The sequence below is a fragment of the Simochromis diagramma genome, unplaced genomic scaffold, assembly GCF_900408965.1.
Source record: "Simochromis diagramma unplaced genomic scaffold, fSimDia1.1 OVJJ01000596.1, whole genome shotgun sequence".
NCBI classification, from domain to species: domain Eukaryota; kingdom Metazoa; phylum Chordata; class Actinopteri; order Cichliformes; family Cichlidae; genus Simochromis; species Simochromis diagramma.
In genome coordinates this window covers 9,092,676-9,114,254 of record NW_024387245.1, presented here as the reverse complement: position 1 = coordinate 9,114,254, position 21,579 = coordinate 9,092,676, and the positions used below count along the sequence as shown (strand labels likewise).

Below are 21,579 nucleotides of genomic sequence, written 5' to 3'. Positions count from 1 at the left end.
AGACACAGTTTTACCTCAGGGCTTGTTAGCTTCCTGCTCTATTTCCAAACAAACACAACTTTTCTCAGTTCTTTCTCAGATTGGTATGATTTTATATGGTCCTTCCCAATCTACAATTTCTGTTAAATAAACATACGTATTTGTACAGCTGTCATTTCAGGGCACATCTACATGTTTTTACAACCGCTGCTCCTAGCCCCCTCTCCTCACTGAAAGGGTGAATCAGTCTGAATAAACAGTGAGCAAGCAGTTGCATGCAGCAGGCTCACACTACAAATACAGTTGTGTGTTTGTTTTTCCTTTGTTGCTGTTGTTTCAGTTATTCGGTGAACACTGATGAAAACAAATATATTGTCTTTAGCAGTAAAAAAAAAATCATTCCTGTGCACTAATGCACATTATCATGTGCGTATGTGTTGCAGATTATCATCTGACCCTGACTTCTCATAAGCATCCATATAGGAAACTTGTCTGTCCAATCAAAGTGTTTACTACTGTATGTGTATAGTATATCTACTTTCACTCTTCAGCCTGTGGTGCCATCATTAACACTGGTTATCTATCGTCGTGCTTTCTCCTCTATACTTTGGCAAAATATGCTAATTAAGACACCCTGTATTACATTCAGATTATTTCCACCATCCTTACAATGGCTAATGTATATTCATGAAATGCACTGTGTTTGTGTTTTTGTCTTTTCACTTTAATTTATTTGTATTATGCAACATATGTCTCTCTAGAGGAAGAGAAAGTAAGTATTTCTCTGACTGTCTAAGTGAGCACACATGAAATTCACTTGTCAATTTCACGCACTTCCTTTGCACTGAATATCACAATACATCTATACATGTATTATGAAAAAGCATAAATTCATGCACAACAAATCAGGAACCAAAAATATTTGTATGTGAATGTGCATGTTTAAAATCTGCTAACCTTGATGGCATTGGTGGAAATCTGGATCTCATGCAGCTTCCTCATTGTACCGTCACGGTCAATGAAGTAAGACGAAGCCAACTGATGAAGGGCTTCCACATTCTGAGTAGCGTTGGCAAGCTTTCTGTCCAGCTTGTTTTTGGCCAGGTACATTGTCAGTGCCTCCTCCCCTGCAAGTGGCAAAAAGAAATGGAATTATATAAGCATGTTTTTTAAGAACTTTTTAAGGCAATGAAGACATTATTTTTTAATCCAGTGTACTACAAAAGCGAAGCAAGAGCTGTACATATATTGAATGTAAAAGTTGTCATATTCAGTCTTATCTTGGTTGCCGGTGGAGCACTCAATATAACAGAGAAGTCAGAGATGAATACCAATGCTAGGAGCTTTAGCTTGAGAAACCAGATGCCTTAGGTTTCCCAGAACAGTCACATATTTGCTGCTTCATCCCCAGCTGGCACCATCCCCGGAAAATGCCCTTAGATTTACCCCTATTGGGATTGCATTATTTCCACAAGAGGTGTAGTGATATAGAATTTTTACCACAATACCACAGGAATTTCATCCTGTGGTATTGTGGTAAATATATCACATCCGAATTTTTCTTGGAAAGGAACCCAGAACGGGAAAAGAATAGGCATGATACAAACACACAAATAATTGATTTGAAATAATTGAATGCAAATATTTTAAAAGAAAAATACGAAAAGGGTAAAAGTAAGTAGTGGAACCAGTTTAGCTACCTCAAGAAGACTGCACAAATCCCAGATCCTCCCCCAGTTATATATTTTTACAAAAATACTGTATTCAGTTCAATCACATTACTGATCCTATACTGATTACATACTTCATAATTTAAATGCTATTATTATCAAAGGTGACAAAGTAAGTCCGTCTTTACACTTCAGAAAACACTTGAAAAAGAGAAGTACCGGTAAGTGTGTCAACTCACTGAATTCAACCTGATCTTGCAGAAAGTGTCTGTAAGGTCAAGAATATGAAAGTCTAGATCAGCAAAGGGCCTAAATATTTACAGAGCACCAGACAACCATTTCAGTTTGCATGTCTTGTGCTCGTTTGTTGACTCACTAAAAAGAGCTGAGATGCTCAATCAGTACACATCATATTTCTCAGTCTTTCATTCCCACAAGGAGAAACAGATTCATAAAAAGCAAACAAGCAAATATCAGTTCACTTCTGCAAGCTCACACAATCTATCCTGCAAAGATTACTGTTCAAATGGCAAACCATATGCTTGGAACTATTTCAAGAGCGTGTCACATATGTTCAGGTTTACAGTGCTGTGAATGGTTATTTGGCCCCAAGCGATGCATTGGAATTGGTCATTTAACTTGTGGTGACCGTGACTAGGGGTGGGTAGCAGTCAGGGCCAATGTCTCATGCCTGGTTAGAGTACAAACACTGAGGGGACGAGGGCCGATTCTCCGATGCTGCAATGCTCTCTGTCCCTCAGGGGTTAGCAAAGTTACTTACATACACTCGACTTACACCACTGCACAAGAATAATAGTCCCACATTAAGCCCTTGATCTGCCATTTTTTATCACTATTTCAACTTAGTGTGGCATAAAGGTCTTCTATACATAAATATTTTGTGGTTATTGCTAGCTGGCCAGGAAAAATCATTACCTCTCTGGCCTTAAAAAAGTCATTTGTGTGCACCTTTCTATAAGTAATACATTGTGCTACATTATTGCGGGGCACCTCGCTGGCACATTGCCAGAAATAATCAGCTCGTGTAGGGTGTACGTGTTTACAGCTGAGAGGTATTTTAAACTGTTTCATCTCAAATCAGTGTTTCCGTACATGTTTACAAGCATGTTTTCTGAATATCTTTTTCTTTTTTTTCCCACTTTCCTTGTGTTTGCATGAATGTAGAGGTCATGGAGGATATGTGACTGCCTAGTGTAATGGAATGGTAGGGAGAGCCCCATTTTATGCCAGTGGTACATGTGTGGGAAACCTTTTCAAAGAACCTAAGTGAGTGCTTTCAAATGACTTCATAACCTAGTCACAGATTCACAGGACACACACACACACACACATACACACAAACATACCCTGCATTTGCTGTTTGGTGCTGCTGTCTGCAGTTACTTTAGTTACTTCGTTACAGAAAAATTACATCTATTTTTTGTACTTAACTATATATACATATGTTTGATGACAAAAATTGTGTAAATAATAAACCAATATAGGATGAATTCTATTTCACAACCCAACAACTACTTAGCTCTATTGTAAACATCTTACTTATCTTATGAATATTCTCGTCATTAAAATAGGCTAACGCTTATAATAAAATGTATATGTAACACTCACAACCAATTTTCTACCCTTCTCTTCAGCGGCATAACGCTATTGCCAGTTACACATTTGCTTCGGGTTTATGCAAGATATATTCTGGTATAATGGAGTAAAAGATATTGTTGTTGACAGAAGTGTTGGCAAGTTTCACTGGGCAATTTTACTCTACAACCAGAGGCACAGCCATAGTTCTGCATATGAACTTTAGCCTTGGGCAACCACAAGTCATTTCAATAAACTATTTCTTCTTTTTCATGGCAGAAGATATGAGACACTGAATAAGTCTCATTCAGTCAGTCTGTGTAATCACAACAGAGTGTTGGTGGGCAAAGGAGTCTCCTCAGCTAAAATGCAGTTATTAGCGCAACAGCTCTAACAGAGCGTAAAGTAAATGCACTCTTTCTCAGTTAACTACAAATACATTTTTAAAAAATGCACTGTGGTTGTTGTTGTTAATGTAGATTAGTTCTTAGTGGCAAAAGCTAGGCAGAAATGAATGTTGTCAATTAAAGCGACAGTGTTTGCTGTTTTGCAAAATGTTTGAGCAGAACGTGTATTTTTTAAATCCCTCCACACAGATGTATGTAGGACAATGAACTCTCCAAAGTAGCTATAGTTGTCTGCTGAATTTAATTGGATGTGTCTCCTTTTAAGCTTTTTTTCTCTATTCCCTGACTCGACTCAGATGCTCTATAGTTGGCTGTACACACACCCATGGAAGTCACAGTGAAACAGCAGTTCTCTCACTTAAAGTGGAAAAATGATTTCAAGCATGTGAAGGATAGAAAATGACAGATGTGCTAAAATATATTCCTTACAGCTTTAGCAAAATGCAAATCTGTCCTTCACATTCCCTAAAAGCAATACCTCCTCTAGCATTTATATACAGCCTTACTTTCGCAGACGTCTTCACTACTGACACACCGAAAGGTTGAACTTTCCTGTCAGCAAATGTGCTTCACTTACACTATTGTTCTCAGGCAAAAAGCCTGAGGTGTTAAATATTTGTGCCAACTGTTTTATGTACATATTATTTACTTAATTATTAATTTATTTATTTCATCTTCAAATTCAGTTAAAACATAAACTGAGGTATATTTTCACTTTAACTGCTTCAAGTCTTTTAACCACAGTGGGCTAAACTCAGATCTAGGGCTGCCACAAACTATTATTTTGATAGTCGACTAGTCACCGATTATTTTTGCGACTAATCAGATCATGCATCCATTGGACATAAAACGTATAGATTATTGCACCAGCAGCATCTGCTCTTATATAACTATCATTAGCTTACAGCTTTAAGTGTTTAAGGTATGTGCTAACTAAAAATAACGACAAGATGATAGTTTATTAAATTTTAATGAAATTTGCAGATTGTTTCGGTGAAGTTTAATAAACTCCTTGCTATCTAAAATATAACGGGACACTGGAGTATATTCTCGAGCATCTCACACTTCTGATAATCAGTTGTCTGCTGGACGTTTATTCAGCTGTGCAAAAACTATAACTTTGATCTCAGCCAAACCGATTTACTAAGGAATAAATAAAATACTGAAAAAAGCCAAACACTAACATTTTTAAGTTATCTAAGTGACTTATATATGTTTAACCTGAGTAGCGAAAGACGGCGGTGGGTTTGAAAACGATTTGCCGGGAGTCCGGTGTTCTCACCGGCTGTAGTGAGCCTTGCCCCCGGCTAGCTATCGAGCTAGTGGGTAACAGACGTCTCCGAAAACGTCAGCGCGCTTTTGAAAATATGTGGTGTCTTGATAAACTGAGCAGATATTTGAGGTAAACACAGCTACATTCTCACCTGAAAATATGTTAAACGTTTATTTTGTGACCCAGAAAGAATAATAAGAGTAATATTAAAACTAACTAGCTGCCGCCATTGTTGGAAACTGAGCAGGGCTGCGCTATGAATTCTGGGACAGAGCTACTTCTTCTTCTTCGGGGTTTAACGGCAGCTGGCATCCCTGGACATGCAGTGCTGCCATCTTCTGTTTCAGTCCGTTATTACACTCTTAAATCCTACTACTTATTCCTGCGTCTTTTGGGATCTTACAAAGCTTCAAACGACGCGTCGACTATTAAATCAGTCGTCATCCATTTTGATAGTCGACGTAATCGTGACTAGTCGACTAATCGTGGCAGCCCTACTCAGATCATATGCTACACTTCAAAATACACATAACTTGATACTCATTAAGAAAAGTCAAACAAACGAACAAAATGTAAAAAATGTGCCACAAACTGAGATCTAATTAAAACATTCAAAATGTTCAGACAACAAATGTTTTCCCTTGACGCTGTCAGTCAGTGCTCAGATAAGAATATCTGCTTCTTAGAATACAGTTAACCCTGTCATTACCACAGCACCATATTTGCAGGCAATTAGTAACATAGAAAGCTAGTTCATTAGCATTCATTAGTATAGCATTGATCCTACCTCTTTTACATGAAACTCTTTAACAACAACAAATATAAATGACAAACTACCCAACTGAATTCATTTTGCCTTTAATTTAAAAAAGTAAAAACAAAAGATATTGAGAAGAGGCTGTAACTATGTACACCTTTTTATTAGCTCTTTAGAGCTCAAAGACAAAGAAAGAAAGAAGTAACGACTCATGCTAGGTGACATAACAATGGTAATTCATTGTAACATTTTCTTTCAGTTTCCGGGTGGGGCGGAGGGGCTCTAATGGCGCTTTTCACACTTGAACACTCAACTTTAAGTTGCCTGGGAGAAGGAGAATTTATTTCTTTCCTCTCAAGTGTATAATGACTCATGAGACCACAAAGTGTAGGTGGCTAAAGAGAGAATTAGCCTCCTCTTCTTACTTCATCTCTAGTATTGAATGCACATTTCTTGGTTCATATAACCATGTTCTTTAATGGGCAATTCCAAGATTGACATAAGAGTGTGCTGAACCATAAATTGAAACAAAGGCCTGAAGGTTAAAGAAAACATGATGATAACTCAGGGGCAAAGTAGATGAGCTCGGGGATATCTGTAAAAATATAGAGGAACCACATATGGTGATGCAATTCAATAACCTTAAGGAGGATGCTGTGGGTGAAAATGATACTGTGGTTATTTTCAACTGTTTTAGCCATCTGATGTACCTGGTGTATTAGGATTCTTCCTAATTTTATTTCACCCCCATATGATGTTTCAGCTCAATATTGTATTTCCAATTTCCAAAAAAAAGGTGTTGCAGGATGAATCACTTTACAGGGTGGGTTATACAATATCCCAGTTCTAACTCTTCACATCTAATATTCATCTGCACAGTGTAACTAAATAATTAAAGCCGACTTTATATTTGAAAGTAAAGAAATCTGCTACCAGATTTATTTTTTTCCTCTTAATGCTTAAGCATCAGTTCCACTTGAAGATATCACTTCTGACATACAAATATAGTTTGAGGTTACATAATTAAAAATTAAATTAAAAGACACCAGTTCTCTCTGAATAATCGATACTGGGGTACATAAATGCACATTTCCCAAGCTTTGTCAAGTCTGGAGCAACATGACCCAAGCCTGTTGAACAGCATCATAATAATGACAAAAGTATAAAGAATATTTTTCAGAGGCATTCGATCATGAGATTACAAAGCTACAGTACAAACGGCAATCTACACAAGTGAAGCGACTACTTGGCAATGTTTCATGCATGCAATTATATAATTCAAGGTTTGAATAACAGAGCAGATTATCTTACTAATTATATCTTTAAAATGCAGTTGGGAACATAATCAGAGTTAGCTGCCTTCATCCATCCCTCCGAGCTTGTGATAAGATAAGAGATAGCGAGGAGAAAGCATTTATTGTTAGGCTAGGAGAGCACAGGTGCTTACCTTTTTTTTTTTTTTTTTAGGGTGAAGTACATTCAATATACTTTTGATGCTTTTATTCTTTTCTTTTTCACTGTAAATTAATTGAATTGATTAATTCTTTAGAAATTTAGAACAGTGTTGATATTCATAGTAACAAACAGTAGCTATAGAATGAATCTTCTATAATATATGCAATCTACACTGAAATTTGATGATCTGTCATGCTTATAGATTAATCACAGAAGTGCACACTGTGTCCCTTAAAGTAAAGGTAAGTTTGAAGATCATATGTAAGTTGAATTATACTTTTTGCAAGGGTTTCTGATTCAGCTACACCTTCCCTTACACCTCAGCTCTTGCTGTGTTTATTTATGTTTTTGGTGCAACAGCAGCTTACCTTCCCTACTTAACTTCTTCGGGATTCCTTTACTAATACCTTTCAAGTGCCCATGTAAAGCATCATCATAATCACATTTATTGGTTTTCATACAGACTGATAATCTGTTTTCTGAGAAAAGTGTTCACTGAAATGATCAGTTATCATGAACTGAAAATAGAAATAGAAATGTGTCTTTGTCTCTCTACTTAATACATGTTTCTGAAATTGTTTCCAGATGAAAAATCTAGCAGACAGCATGCCATTTCCATTTGGTTGATTGCCTGCAATTCTGTACAAGTTACTAACCATGGACAGCTGACAAATCAGGACACCTGGCAATTTCCTGTAATTTTCTCATTAATGTTTTGTCTTTCATATAGTCATAAACTGTTTATATATATTCTTAACTCTTTCCCCCCTGGATGCCTACTAGAGTAACCCTTGTTTCTGTTTTCTGAACTGAGCGGCTACTGTTCAGACCTGCCTCCAGAACAAAATGACTGGGTGCACTAGTGAAAGTGATTTCTGCCTATACAGCTTACCAGGGCTACCCTTGGAAAAACCTTCTCTAGTGCTCATCAAACCATGTCTTTAATGACACATTCTGAGGTGTCAAAACTCATCATAAAGGACACAGGGGAGGTCGTCAAATGCCATGTTCATGGGAGAAAGAGTTAAAGGTTATATTTTCTCTGTAATGAAACAGCTACACTTTAATGGAAACACTTATGCTCTTGTTTGTTAGTCACTTGAAAATCCCAGCTTTTTTGATTTGGTTGGAGAACATTTTCACGTCCGCTTTCTTCTGCTCTTTTGTGATGTAGCTGCAGCTGAGTTTTTCAAAACCATGAAGAAAGAGTTGGCCTCAAGCTGCTTCACTGAGTTGATGTGACATTGTTAGCAAGCTGGTAAATAAATAATCCTGGACAATATTAGGTTGAATTTTCACAGTGGAAATCATGCAGGGGCATTTGATCGTAATATTAACAAAAAGGAATAAAACTTACCAAATACTTGATTTTTTTTTTTTGTTATACTGTGTATCATCAGATTTTTTAAAAATACATTACATATGCATGTCCAAAACTCCTAACAGACCTGAAAGACTTTTCTTGAAAGAAATCCTCCCTTACATATAAATTCTTTCATTGACATGAACCATTTAAGCAAGCCATGTGTAATAAGCTTTTTCAGCCAGTCTGGAAAAACAAGTAATATTGTTAATCAAGCATGGAAGTGAGCAAATGAAACATGTGAACCTCTCTTACCTCCCAGGGTGGCTGAGATGAGAATGTGAGTTCCATATTTCTTAATGATAGTGTCAATGAACTGCTGAGTAGTGGGCCTGCGTCCCAGCAGGCGTACACTGCGCTGGAACTCAGGCATGAGTGGCACAGGGTTCCGAATAAGATCCCTCCTTTCAATTGCAGTGTTCCTCACCTTCCAACGTGCAAATTCCCTGCAAAACACCAGGAAAAAATTGCTCTCAACAACATACCTTATATTACACTACTAACATTAACAATTAACATTAACAGTGCAGCTACATTACTTATAGAAATTCTATCTGAAAAGCTAGTGCACACTGGGGTCTTTCATGTGAATACAACTGTATGAGGCAATAAAACATTTAAAAAAAAATTAAAAAACAGAGGCCAATAATGAAGATGCACTGTATTCTCTTGTGTTTATTCAGTCTGGCACAACCATGCATAATCATTGTTGCTTAGTTTGTAATCTGACCAGCTTCCTGCGATGTTCCTCTGTAATGCAGTATGTTTTCCTGAAAACTGCTCAAGGTCATTTCCTCTTCATCATGCTCTGACTTAATTCTCAAGAAAGAAAATGTAAAAATACACAGTGCACTATCAAAAAAAGCAACACTGACTTAACTACAGCTCATTCTGCCCTTGATGTTTTCATGTTTTTGCAGTGTAAAAAGATCATGGAGAATAAGTGTGAATGTTTATGAAGCTTGTTTCTGTCCATCGAGACCCGCATCAAGAAAAGATTTCACTGAAAACATTACAAATACCTCTATTCAAGAATTCCTGGTGTATTTTTAACTGTAATTGATTGTTTATTGCTATTTTAATCAGAAACTGCCATTATCATCTTCTTTCTGCATACATTTCTTTTATGTGAATGTGTATCTAGAGGTTTATTTAGAATTTAGGAAAAACACTTTTTTGATTACTGCAGTGTGTTCTAATCGTCAAATGCTGCAAATTTCCATATGGCTTTGACAGATTACATCATTACATAGTTATGACCTTATTTTCTGTTCAGTGCATCTCTGAGAAACAGCAGCTCTGCCGCCGATTTTGTTTGTCATATACTTCATCTTAGATTATTTAAAAACCACGTGATAATTTGATTGGTCTGACATCCAGCTTCTCTCTCTGGTGGAAAATATACGTCTAATGAGGCCACGTTTGGTCCCAGTGCCTCCACCTGTTCCTAAACCCATGAGGATTTCCAGCTTTCTCACTGGATCTTGGAGAGCAAGTCCCTGCAGGGAAAACTAATGTCACCTCATTTGGTCATTACCAAATTTCACGAGATCCTAATGACTAAGCTTTTTTAAAAAAAAAATTAAAAAACAAACAAACAAAAAACCTCTTGGGTCCAACATGTCTGTGAAGGTTCTCAGGCATCCAGGTCATCGTAGTCTAAGCACCTTGGAAAGAGATTTGGCCTTAACTCCCAGACGCTTTAACGCCCACTCACATCCTGGACCATTTGACCTCAGGAAATCACATGATAGGGTGGGAGGCTAGGTTTTCACTGTGGGTTCACCGGAAGCCTTGGCTGATTGTGACCCACGCCCGTTTTCACACCTTGGCTCGTGTGATTAGGTAGAGGATCAATAGGGGGTCCACGACCCCCTTGGGGACATTCCCATAGGACTTAAAAATCTTGGATTCTCCACCAATTGCTCTTAGAACTGAAGACGCTTCTCGGATGAGAGTTGAAATGTCTTCAAGTAAATTAAAGAAGTCCAGTTGCTTTCCTTTCCAAGCTCCTTAGACTCTTTGCTCCGACACTTCCCAAATGAAATCATGGAATATAAATGGCAGAAACTGTCCTTAGAAAGTAAAGTATTACAAGCTTGATATTAGGAACCCAGGTTTTTGAAACATGCAGATATGGCAGGTGTGTGTAAAATGATGTCAAAATGTTGTCTATGTTTTTTTTGTTTTTTTTTGTTTCTTTAGATTGAATACGATAGTATACTGCTTTGTTATCACATTTGAAAAATGCATTGTTGAATGTTCAGTTAAAAAGTAAGTGCTATGAATAAAAATTACTCAAGAACGCTTTATAATAGCCTAATCACAAGCTTTCCTCCTGAATACGTGGGCCCACTCCAATTGATCGGTCACTTAGTTTGATTTTTCTGACATGTAGTCAGCAATGTGTCTGGCTTGATGGAAGCAATTTTTACTACTCTGTTCAGCACTTATTAGCATTTAAAGTTCAATTTCTTTTCTGCCAGTGGACTGTTATGTTATGTAATTCGTAATGTACCAGACATTTCACAGGTAATATCTTGACAGTGTCCTCACAAGGCACATTTTTTTTATACATTTTGAACGCTTCAAACAAATTGAAAAGCATTGCTAACCATATATGTTTATGCATTGTCTTAAAGCCAGAAATTAAATAAATAGAGGTCTTTGCTGCTGATTTGCAGAAGTCTTTCTCATGAACTTTGCAATTCCTTTACGCAGCAAAGACACAAGTGCTCATCTGGCAGGACAGGACACACCACTCAAGCTAGTACATGCTGATTCAGCTTCCACTCTTGTTCCATGACTTAGCTCTTTAAGGGGTACACGTTGCTGTACCTCAAATCTAGAGCAAACTTTTAAGCTGAAATAACTGCAAGATTTTATTTGTAGTTATGCAACTGTGGTACCAAATTTTATCTCTCTCCACTGCCTGCTAGGCTCGCTCACTGTGTCTGTTATTCGTTTCTTTCTCTCTGTCAGTTGATTGTCACAGAATGTCTCTCATAGTTTGGTCACTATCCATTTTAATATAAAACTATATAAGGCAGCCATATATGCTTCAGCCTTTCTGCCCCAGATAAGAAATGCCAGAAGATGGAACCTACAGCATGACATGATTCAGTGCTTTGTTTCACAGCTCCAAGACCGGGTTTAATGACCTATCAAAGAAAGTTAAGAGGAGATAAATGGTATCGTAGCTGCATGGAAGGAAGACAGGGATATATGTGATTATTGCTTTATGGTGTTTAAGTAACTCATTTGGGAGGTTGGGTAGATTATGTCTGGCTGTATGAAATAAAAGATAAAATATAAGGGATAATATGGACATCCACAAATAAATACTTAATCTATGTAAAAACACTTAGATTGAATGAAACTATAAGTCCAATATTTTGAGTAAAAAAAGAGCATACATTGAGGCAAGAAAAGGATACCCAAAGGTTGCACAAGTAGCATTGATTTGTTTGGGTTTCTTGCCTGAAATATTGATATGTCCAGTATGTTCTGTCTGTAATATAGCCTGTCCTTGCTACAGCCAAGGTATAGAGATTGCACACAGACATGAAAACCATCATTTAATGATCAACTGGATGGGAAATATAATGTGCAACAGATTTACACAGAATTAGAGTAAAAATTTAACTGAATGAATTAATGAATGAATAAATTTCGTCCAGCAACAGTCATAATTTCTGTCAGTTCAATTATATCTGTTTGCTAAAGAAAATAAAGGAGATTAATTTCTCATACGTTTGGTCTATGTTCAACCTGAAATATGTTCACATAAACTAATAGTAACCAATTCAAACCAATCAAACAACTGATTAAACTTTATAACTGATGGCTTTTTTCCCTGTAAAATTGGTGCTATTTCACTGCCATTTTTCTGAAAAGTTGACTTTTCTAGCTCTCACCTACAGAGGCAAGTTAATCCAGTCAAGGTGTTCAACTGGAACACAGTTGATTTTATTGTGAAACAGTAAAAGGAAAGTGTATTGTATTTTTATTTGTTAAAAAAAACATTTAAATGTTCTATAATGTTTACAGAAATATAAAAAAAATGGTTTTGTCCATATGGAGAGAGAGATTGGTAAGAACAATGTTGCAGCTGCATTTCTGTGTCCTGTTTTTGCCCAACTTGCAGTTTCCAGGAGATATTTAAATATTGTTTAATTCATCAGGTGGTACATTTAACATTTGATCTTTGTGAATTCAATACTAAATGCCACGAATAAAGCCTCTACAAAATGGAATGACACCACAAAATTCAGCAAAACTATCCTATACATAGACAGCTGTTGGGAAATGTAGAAACAAATATAATTGGATCTAAAAGGGGAAGAAGAACTGATCCTTTTATTTGTCAGAGGACTATCAAGCTGTAACTTTTGCTCGTTTGTGTTGTTGTGTTTGCACATCTCTGTTGCTTGTGGGGCTCGCACACAAGAATTTCACTCGCATGTGCTGTGCCAATGTGCCTGCACATGTGATGTGACAATAAAAGTGATTTGATTTGATTTAATTTGATTTGATTTGAAATATCAGGGGTTATTGCATACTTTTTAGCCTTGTGGGACTTGTGTTGTTTCATGATGTGTCTTTAGTTTTGTTTTTGTTTTTTTAAATATATATGTTTGTTTGTTATTGTTCCTTTATCAGCCTGTGTTGTTGTTTTAGAAAAAAAGAGGTCAGGTTGCTACCATAACTCACAACCAAAATTAACAAAAATTTGCAAGCAAGACCTATTTTTGTTTCAACCTGGTGCTTCAAGATGATAAAGCTGGCTAAATTGTTACAAATCAATGCATGTTGGGCTTCACAACAACGCTTTTATATGTAAGATTTATTTGCAGTGCTTACTGTAATTGTTAACATAGTATTTATATGTTTTGAATGACTATTAGTGGTATGACTATTATGATGCACCCTGAAAACATAGTGGTGGAAAGTGAGAATATGGCATGTCATAACAAGTTCCAGGCAGCATGTCGTCTGCTTCAATTAGAGTTGGGGGCTGTATTGACATCCACTGAATATTTCCTAAAGCTCTCGCAGGGGCAGGAAAAGACCATCATACAGTGTGTCACCACAGGCACTTAGCTGATTTTGATGCTGTAGCCCAGATTAAAAAACCTTGAGAGAGCATGACAGACATTCAAAGTAGAAGTGTAGAAGCAAAGAATAAAGAGAGACACATCTTTGTTGAAAATATCTAACTAATTGAGTGGGAAACTGGCAAGGCCCATACACAAAATGTTCTTTGGTGCCTCATAAATGACATGGAAAAAACACAACAAAAAGTAGGACTGTCAGTGAAACACAGAGCTTGTCATGCCGAGCTTCCTCTTTCCCTTTGCCCTCCTCTAATACTATAGATCAAAGCCTTTGCAGTCAAATGCATTCATCTATATTTACATCTTGACCTGTGTCAGTGTGAGGTATAAATCACATTTACATCTGTTCTGCTATCTAAAACAAAGTCTGTGTCATTTTATCTTCAATTAAAGCAAACGATACTGACTGATCATGAAACAACAAAACATCCGGCACCAACTGTAAAAGTGTTATCAACAACTTTATTTGGAATAGATATGATGCTGTCAGAAAGGGTAGCACTATGGCCCTCAGCATTTGACAAACATGCTTTAAACTGCAACGATAAAAAGAGGCCAGAATATTATTTTTGACTGGCTATAGATGTTTAACAGTTGCAACTGAGAGTAGTGTGGTGTTTAAAAGAACCCTGCCCACGTAGATATGTAAAGCCTATTATATTCAGACTAATGTCACCAATTAAAATGAAATATAAATAATTCATAGGCAGCTGTGGCTGTTTACGTTGCTGGGTATGTCAAATGGTTGCAATGCCCCCAATTTCTTGACCCTACAGTTAGATAAGTATGTATTCTGTTTAACCTTTTCAATTTGAACCAGATCATAACAATGAGAACAACGAAAAAATGAAGATGATCACTAATGCAAGTAGGCAATAACAGGGCAAAATCTTGGAAGTCTGTTTGGAAACTGCTCCTCTGTGTTTCAGAAAGTGACTGGGTTTGTTGTTTGATGGAAAAAGTTGTTTGTGGCACCATATGGATTATTTTATGTATTCCACTAATGAGGGATTCCAGACGTTAGCATCCGCCACCGTTACATTAGGCTACTTTATAAAATACAATTTTTTTTTTATTGGAAGAGAAACATGCCACAGCTTTTGTTTTGTGTTTATAGATGAAGAAGAATTTTTAGGCAGATTTGCCACAATTGTGATGTTTTATGGGTTGATCTCATCAGTCTTCATGATTGGGAGAATGCAGGCCTACAACAACACAAATACAAACACTATTGTTTAGAGATTTATGTTATAACAGAAATGGATGGATATTGCTAAAGAAAACTGCCAAAAGTCAGTTTCACTCTGTTGTGGTCCTACTCAGAATAGAGTAGGACCACAACAGACCATTTGCCATATCCTAGGATTGGAAGTCTGCTCTACTGTTTTAGCCAACTCAGTTTCATGTTCACATGTGTAACCATGGTCCATAATTACCACTTAATGCAAATCGCCTGGCAATTGTATGGCATCTGACATGTCTGTAGTCATCTCTGTCTAGCTGTTGCACTAAGAGTACATTTACATACAGATTGCTGAGCTGACTAAACTGGCAGATTGTCAGGTTCCTCATGTTATCGTGATCATTGGTTCACTTTCACAAACACCAACTGGCAGTCTACTGTTTGCAGAACATCAACTAATATTTTCTGTCTTTCATGTTTCTCAAAGTGATTTTCAATTACTCCCCCCTAGAGTGCTTAGAGTTTTTTGACAATTTTAGGCACAGTGTTGGTTTAGTTGCTGCCTGTCGTGAGCAGCGTTTGAGCTCTTTTAGTGGACTAAATGCATCAGATGTTTTGGAAGAGAAGTGTCGAGAACGTAACTGCAGGTCTTTTGGAAGTTGTCTTTGTCTACAAGCACTTTCCCACTCTTTTCTCCTCTCCTCTTCAACAGTGAAGCCATTAAGCCTAATATCACTTTCATTTTTAACTTTCAACCAGAAATTACAACCAAACAAGAGACTGTTATTTTTTTATTTTCTTTTTGATACTTTGTGTTCTCTGGGCTTTAAGAAATAAAAGCTTTATAACATAAGCAACCAGTTTAATAAGGACATTTTTAGCACATTAAGTCACACCGGTTAGTGCCAGATCAGAAAATTGTAATTAAATTGGTGTTTACGATGTTAAAAAAAACTACAATTTTACAGTAAAGTATATTTAACAGCACTGTTAATGTGTTTGGTTGTGTTTGATGTATATTGTTGCTTGACATATGAGGTAACCTTTTTTTTTTTACTTAAAAATGTGTGAACAGATTTTACTTTATTGCATTTGTTAGATACTTACAGCCACTGAACTAAGGCTTTATTTCAAACCTTGTAAAAGACAGAAAAAATGAAATTGAATTGAATCTCAAAGTACAGGTCTGGGAATACCTCGAATGTCTTTCATCAGTACTTTCAGAAGAATGCATTGCTGTGATAATCCCTCAAATATGACACAGATGAGAGAGCAAGGAGAATCAGTGTCCTGTACATCCATACAGCGTTTACAGTTGTGAAGCTTATAATGGTGATTTTTCAGCAGAGTATGTCAGAGAGGTGATGATTCAACCCTTTGTAATTTCTGTAGCTGCTTTTTGAGGTTATTGTACTGAATTACATCATAAATTAGCAGTAGCTCTATTTGTAGTAAGTCTTTCTATCAAAGACATGTGTCATTTAGTACACGTCTATTTTGTTTTGAAAATGTAATATTTAGAGTGCTTTGATGCTGCAATTAAACAGCAATAATCACTGCATGAAAGATGCTTCAATCTCTGTCTGTCTGATATTTTTAAAGGGTACAATGTAGATGACAGATATCAGCATTTGTTTGAATAATGAGACATTTGAAATCATCTTTAGTAATTATTCAAATATGCTCAATAATAGAACAAATATTCTGTTGAGTTCCGAATATTTAGAAATCAGTCAAACATGTCTACAAAAAACTCCTTATTTTACAAAAATATTCTAAATGTTGTTAAATTACACTCAGCGGCCACTTTATAGGTACACTTTGCTAATACCAGGTTGGATCTCCTCTTGGCTCCAGATATGCCTAAATTTGTGGTATACAGTGAACAAAGTGCTGGAAAGCATCACGCAGGTGCTGCAGATTCATAATGCAAATCTCCTATTGCACCACAACACAAATATGCTTTATTAGATTGAGTTTTTGTGATTACAGAGGCCATTTGAATACTGTTAATTCACTGTCATGTTCCAGAAACCAGGTAGAGATTATTTGAGCTTTGTAGTATGCTGTGTTCACCCCACGAAAACAACCATAAGGAAATGGTTATGCCGTAGTCGTAAAAGGATGGCCAAGGTCAACAACAATACTATGGTGTTTAAACAATGCTTAGTATTAAAGAGCACAAAATGGAGAGGAAAATATCACGAGCACCATATACCACCACCAGCATCCTGAATTATTGTGACGAGATAGGATCAATTGATGGGATCCATTTTTTCATGTTAACCCTGCCATCTAATGCTGCAGCACAAATCAAGACACATCAGACCAGGCAAAAGATTTGCAACCTTCCATTGTCTAATTTCGATAAGTACGAATGAATTGTAGCCTCATTTTCATGTTCCTAAGAAGACAGGAGTGATGCGCAGTGTGGCTGTAGCTCATTTGCTTCCAGGTTTGATTTGTTGTGTATTCAGAGATGCTCTTCTGCATACCCTGGCTGTAACAAATAGTTATTTGAATTACTTTTGCCTTCCTATCAGCTAGAAGCAATCTACTCATTCTACATTTACCTATAGCATCAACAGAAATTACTGCCCAGAGAACTGCAGCTCACTGGGTATTTTCTCTTTTTCTGACCATTGTAGATTTGTTTGTGTGAGAAAATCCTATCAGATGAGTATTTTTTCAGCAGGGCATATCATGTCTACATGTCTAAATGGTTGTTGGCTAATTAGATACTTGCATTGAACAAGTATACGTAGCAAAGTGGCTGGTGACTGCATATATACAGATTTACATGATTTTGTAAATCCTTTTGCTCCTTTGCCTCTGCTGTAATATCAACTGAAAGCCTCCACAGACAGCAATTTCCTCCTCTCACATTTATTCTGGACTTGTTTCTAGTTTCTCACATCACCTTTAACACGCTGCTTTGTTTCATATCTGGTGAGTCAGTTGCTTTGCTATTGTTATCTATAGCCTTGTGATACATGCTGGAATGGTTACCAAAAAAAAAAGAAATTCAAATGTGTTTGCACGATGAATAATTGTCATCCAGTGTTCAGATGTGAACATGAAAGTAATGCAATAGGCACTGGAAAAGGTCACTGATGTCAGAAGTTACTGATGAGTGCAACGATCAGCAGAATCAGTAGACATCAGAAAAATGTTATTTTAACACGTAACTGAAGAGGGCTTTCTCCCTTTAAGAATTCACTTGTTTTCTTTGTACCTGTCGCACACAACATGAATGAGGTGTGTGATTTTGGGGCTGCTGATGCAGTTTTGTACAAGTTCTTCTTCCTTCTGATGTGAGAAGGAACAGACTGTTTTCAAGCTTTGATAAAGGGTGAACCTTTCAATTTCAGCCGTTTGTTGCACTACTTTGTTTGTCAGGGATGACTTCATATTTGCAGTTGAAAATCATACGTTATTTTGAATTACCTACTTAGGTCTAATTCACTGCTATAAAAACAAATCACTCCAAGTAACAGTCCATTTCTAACAGCCAATCAGAGCAAAGGTATTAACTGCTATCTATCAAATCACTGACCTTAAAGTCTAACTCGAGTCGAGTTATATCAAGATACTTTTGCATGTTAAAAAGAGATGCTTCCTGAGGATTGGAAGGCATGCATACTTACTGTTTTACATGAGAATTTAACAACTACTTTTAAAAATACAGTGTTTATGCAAATGAGCTCCTGTGCTGATAATGAGCTATCAAAACAACCATTAAATGAAAAACAGAACACCAACAGAAATAGCAGTGATCTGTGCTCCCAGTAAAAGGAGGCTCTGACATAGGCGGGTCGTTTTGAATTTTGTATAATTAAGAGTGATGAGACACAAGTGAGAAATCTTATCACGTCTTGCAATGTATTTACCTGTTTACACTTACTCTGAACAGAAAGGAAACCCCATATGATTGATGTAGCTTCTTCTTTTTTTTTTAAATGATGGGGTTTTGGTAGTATGAGCCAAATGACTGAGAGTGGAATAATGCTTATTAAAATTAATGAGTAAATTGTCCTACACACTGGGACTTTGTTTTATAGCATTCTACGCTGTTTTTTTTTTACGCCCATTAAACATTCCTGAGACATTGTTGATTGAATCTTTGCCACACTGTCTTTACAGAGCCATGCTCAGCTGAGTGATAGTGGTGCACCATGAGGGCTCAACAGAAAATGCTGGCAAAGTGCTAGGACGGGGGGAGACTTTGATCCAATAATGGAAATTCCCCCATGAATGACTTTGTGAAGCGATTCTGTCTTCCCACACAGTATTGACTTATTCTCTTTTATTCTGTACGTGGTGTTCTCACACAGTAACAGTGCTGCATGATCACATCCACTCAGATATGATATATTTTCAGTGATATAGGATAAATGTTATTACATCTAGACCAATATGTGGCCCAGAAGGCTTTATGAATGTCCATATTTCAGAGACTGTCTTCTTTGAAGACCACTTGTCGAAGCTATGAACAAGAGGCTTTCATGAGTTACAGCTTGCGGCTTATTTAATTCGTCTAGTTCATGTGATTAACCAGTGATCCACACTTTAGAGTTGATATTGTTGGCGTTTGACCTCTAAAAGGTTGGACACCAGGGTTGTTGTCACCCAAAGCTGTCTGTGTCCCTTTCTCTGTTATGAATTTGCTAAGAGGCTAACTCCATTAAGCTAGCCTCTTTACTGTACTTCACTAAATCTTTGTGCTTACAATGCTCTCACTGGCCACTTGTGCCAGCAGTCCCAGGGTCAGATCTACATGAACTGCCGAACAGATCGGCTATAAAGTATAACACTGTTACCATTCTGAACCTATGTCTTTAAATTGTGGGATAACTAATGGACAAGCAAAATCATGTCTTAACAGTTTAATGTTCTGACAGATGAAGTGCCTAATAGGTTTTATCTATATGATCCAGCTAAACTAGGGTACAAAATACACTAATCATCAGCAGTGCATTAACTCAGATTTCCATGTTTCCGCTCCCTGATGGGCAATGATGCCAAAGTATTATGTAGCATTTTGACAGAATATACGGGAAAAAGGAGGCAGAGGAAGGGGTAGGGAGATATTACCGATAATAAAGAGGCAAAGCTTGGCAATAAATCAAATAGACAGAGATACAATTGAAGTCCTGCATGAATTTCAACCACTGAGAATTATTCAGAATAGACAAAATCTTAATCCTATGCTCCAGTGCACAGTGAAGGACTATGCAGAGCTGTTTGCTTGTTCTTGATTTATTTATTTACTCTTCAGTACAGGCATAGGCTGGATTTTTCCCTTCTTTTTTAATAGAGTAAATAGTGTGGGGAAATTGGAGGAGTTATACAGAAATAGTGGTATACCATCAGAGAGTTCATATAAAAAACCCAAGAGACTTTTCCTTGCAGATAGATTTAGATACAATTAGGTGTTAAAAGTGAACCACTTAAAATTAACTGTCAGTCTTCTACCTTCTCTTAGGGTAGTTACAATGCCTGATAATCCAAATGTACTTATGTACTATTCTATGAATGTATATGCCCTCTCACTGGCTGTGGTGTACTGTAGTACAGCTCTAAAACATTATTGCTGTATTGTAACTATGGTTTTGAATACAAAAAGTATTATTATTTTTAAAAGTATTAAAGTAGTTGTAATTTGTTGCTATCCTAACTGAATAACAGTAATTTTGTTTTAGGCCAAAAAGCCACAGTAGTATATGCATACAGCTAGGTCCACATATTATTTTAGATTCTTTAGACATTTTAGTCACAATTTCTGTTATTACATATCCTAGTTACAGTTAGGAGTAGTACAGCAGACTCTCAGCATTAATTTGAATATTGCATTAATTATAGGGGAATTAAAGTCCTTTTTTATGCACAGTCCCTTAGTTCCAATTCAAATACAATTGGAAAAAATTAACATAAGCGTAAATACAGTTCTCAGTTTTTTAATACTTTGTCAAGCATCCTTTGCAGGTAAAACCTGCCTGAACTTTAGAACCAGTGGAGATACCCACAATGCTTTTGCTGTCAGCTGTCAGGTTTTTCTGTAGTTTTCAGTCCTGTAAGTCAAATGCATGTTGATTGCATGCTCAGTTGTGTTAAATTAAATACTTCAAGTACTTAACTCCTGTGGAATAGCCCACTTAGTGACCTTGCAAAGTTTTGAATTGCTTTTGAAGAACGCTTTGGCTCATTTCCCTCCTATGCTATGAGTCGATGTCCAGTCGGCTTACTGCATTCGGTCCATAATTATTGTAGTGCAGGTTGAATATGTTTTGGTAAAATAAAACCAAAAATTCTCAGTCTCCAAAAGAGGAATGCTTCAAGATGCAACATCATGCGTGTTCCTGTAGAAGTCATCTGTGTGAAATGTTTGTATTTGACTGGTATTTGACAGTGAGATGAAAAAGTACATAATCAGTTGTGAAGGAAAATTATAAAATTATAAAATTATTTAAATTATTTAAATTATTTAAATTATTTAAATTATAAAATTATATCAGCTGTGATGTGCGAGAGCAACACCCATGCAGTGTTAGATTTTTTTATTTCTTCGGGTAGATTTTGCTCGAGCTAACATAATTCAGTTTCACTGTTATTTTTTTCTTTTTTCTAAAGCAAAATCAGCAGTAATCTGCACAGAAAAGTCAGAGAAAGGGAGGATAATGAAATACATGTGTTTTTCTCAATCATTCTTACATGATTGTGGAAATGATTTTTCATCCATTCTTTCCAGTGAATGTGCGGCTGTTGGAATAAAGCCTCTC

General features: G+C 36.6%; 1 protein-coding gene across 1 annotated transcript in view; it reads right to left on the bottom strand.

Annotated features, from left to right (window-relative positions):
* brinp1 (bone morphogenetic protein/retinoic acid inducible neural-specific 1) overlaps positions 1-21,579 on the bottom strand; it is a 102,823-nt gene that overhangs the window by 41,283 nt on the left and 39,961 nt on the right. Inside the window, exons 3-4 of the mRNA XM_039999951.1 lie at positions 8,756-8,946; positions 937-1,106 (exon numbers count right to left, since the gene is read on the bottom strand). Coding sequence (XP_039855885.1) covers positions 937-1,106; positions 8,756-8,946 — 361 coding nt within the window. The remainder of the gene's footprint in view (positions 1-936; positions 1,107-8,755; positions 8,947-21,579) is intronic.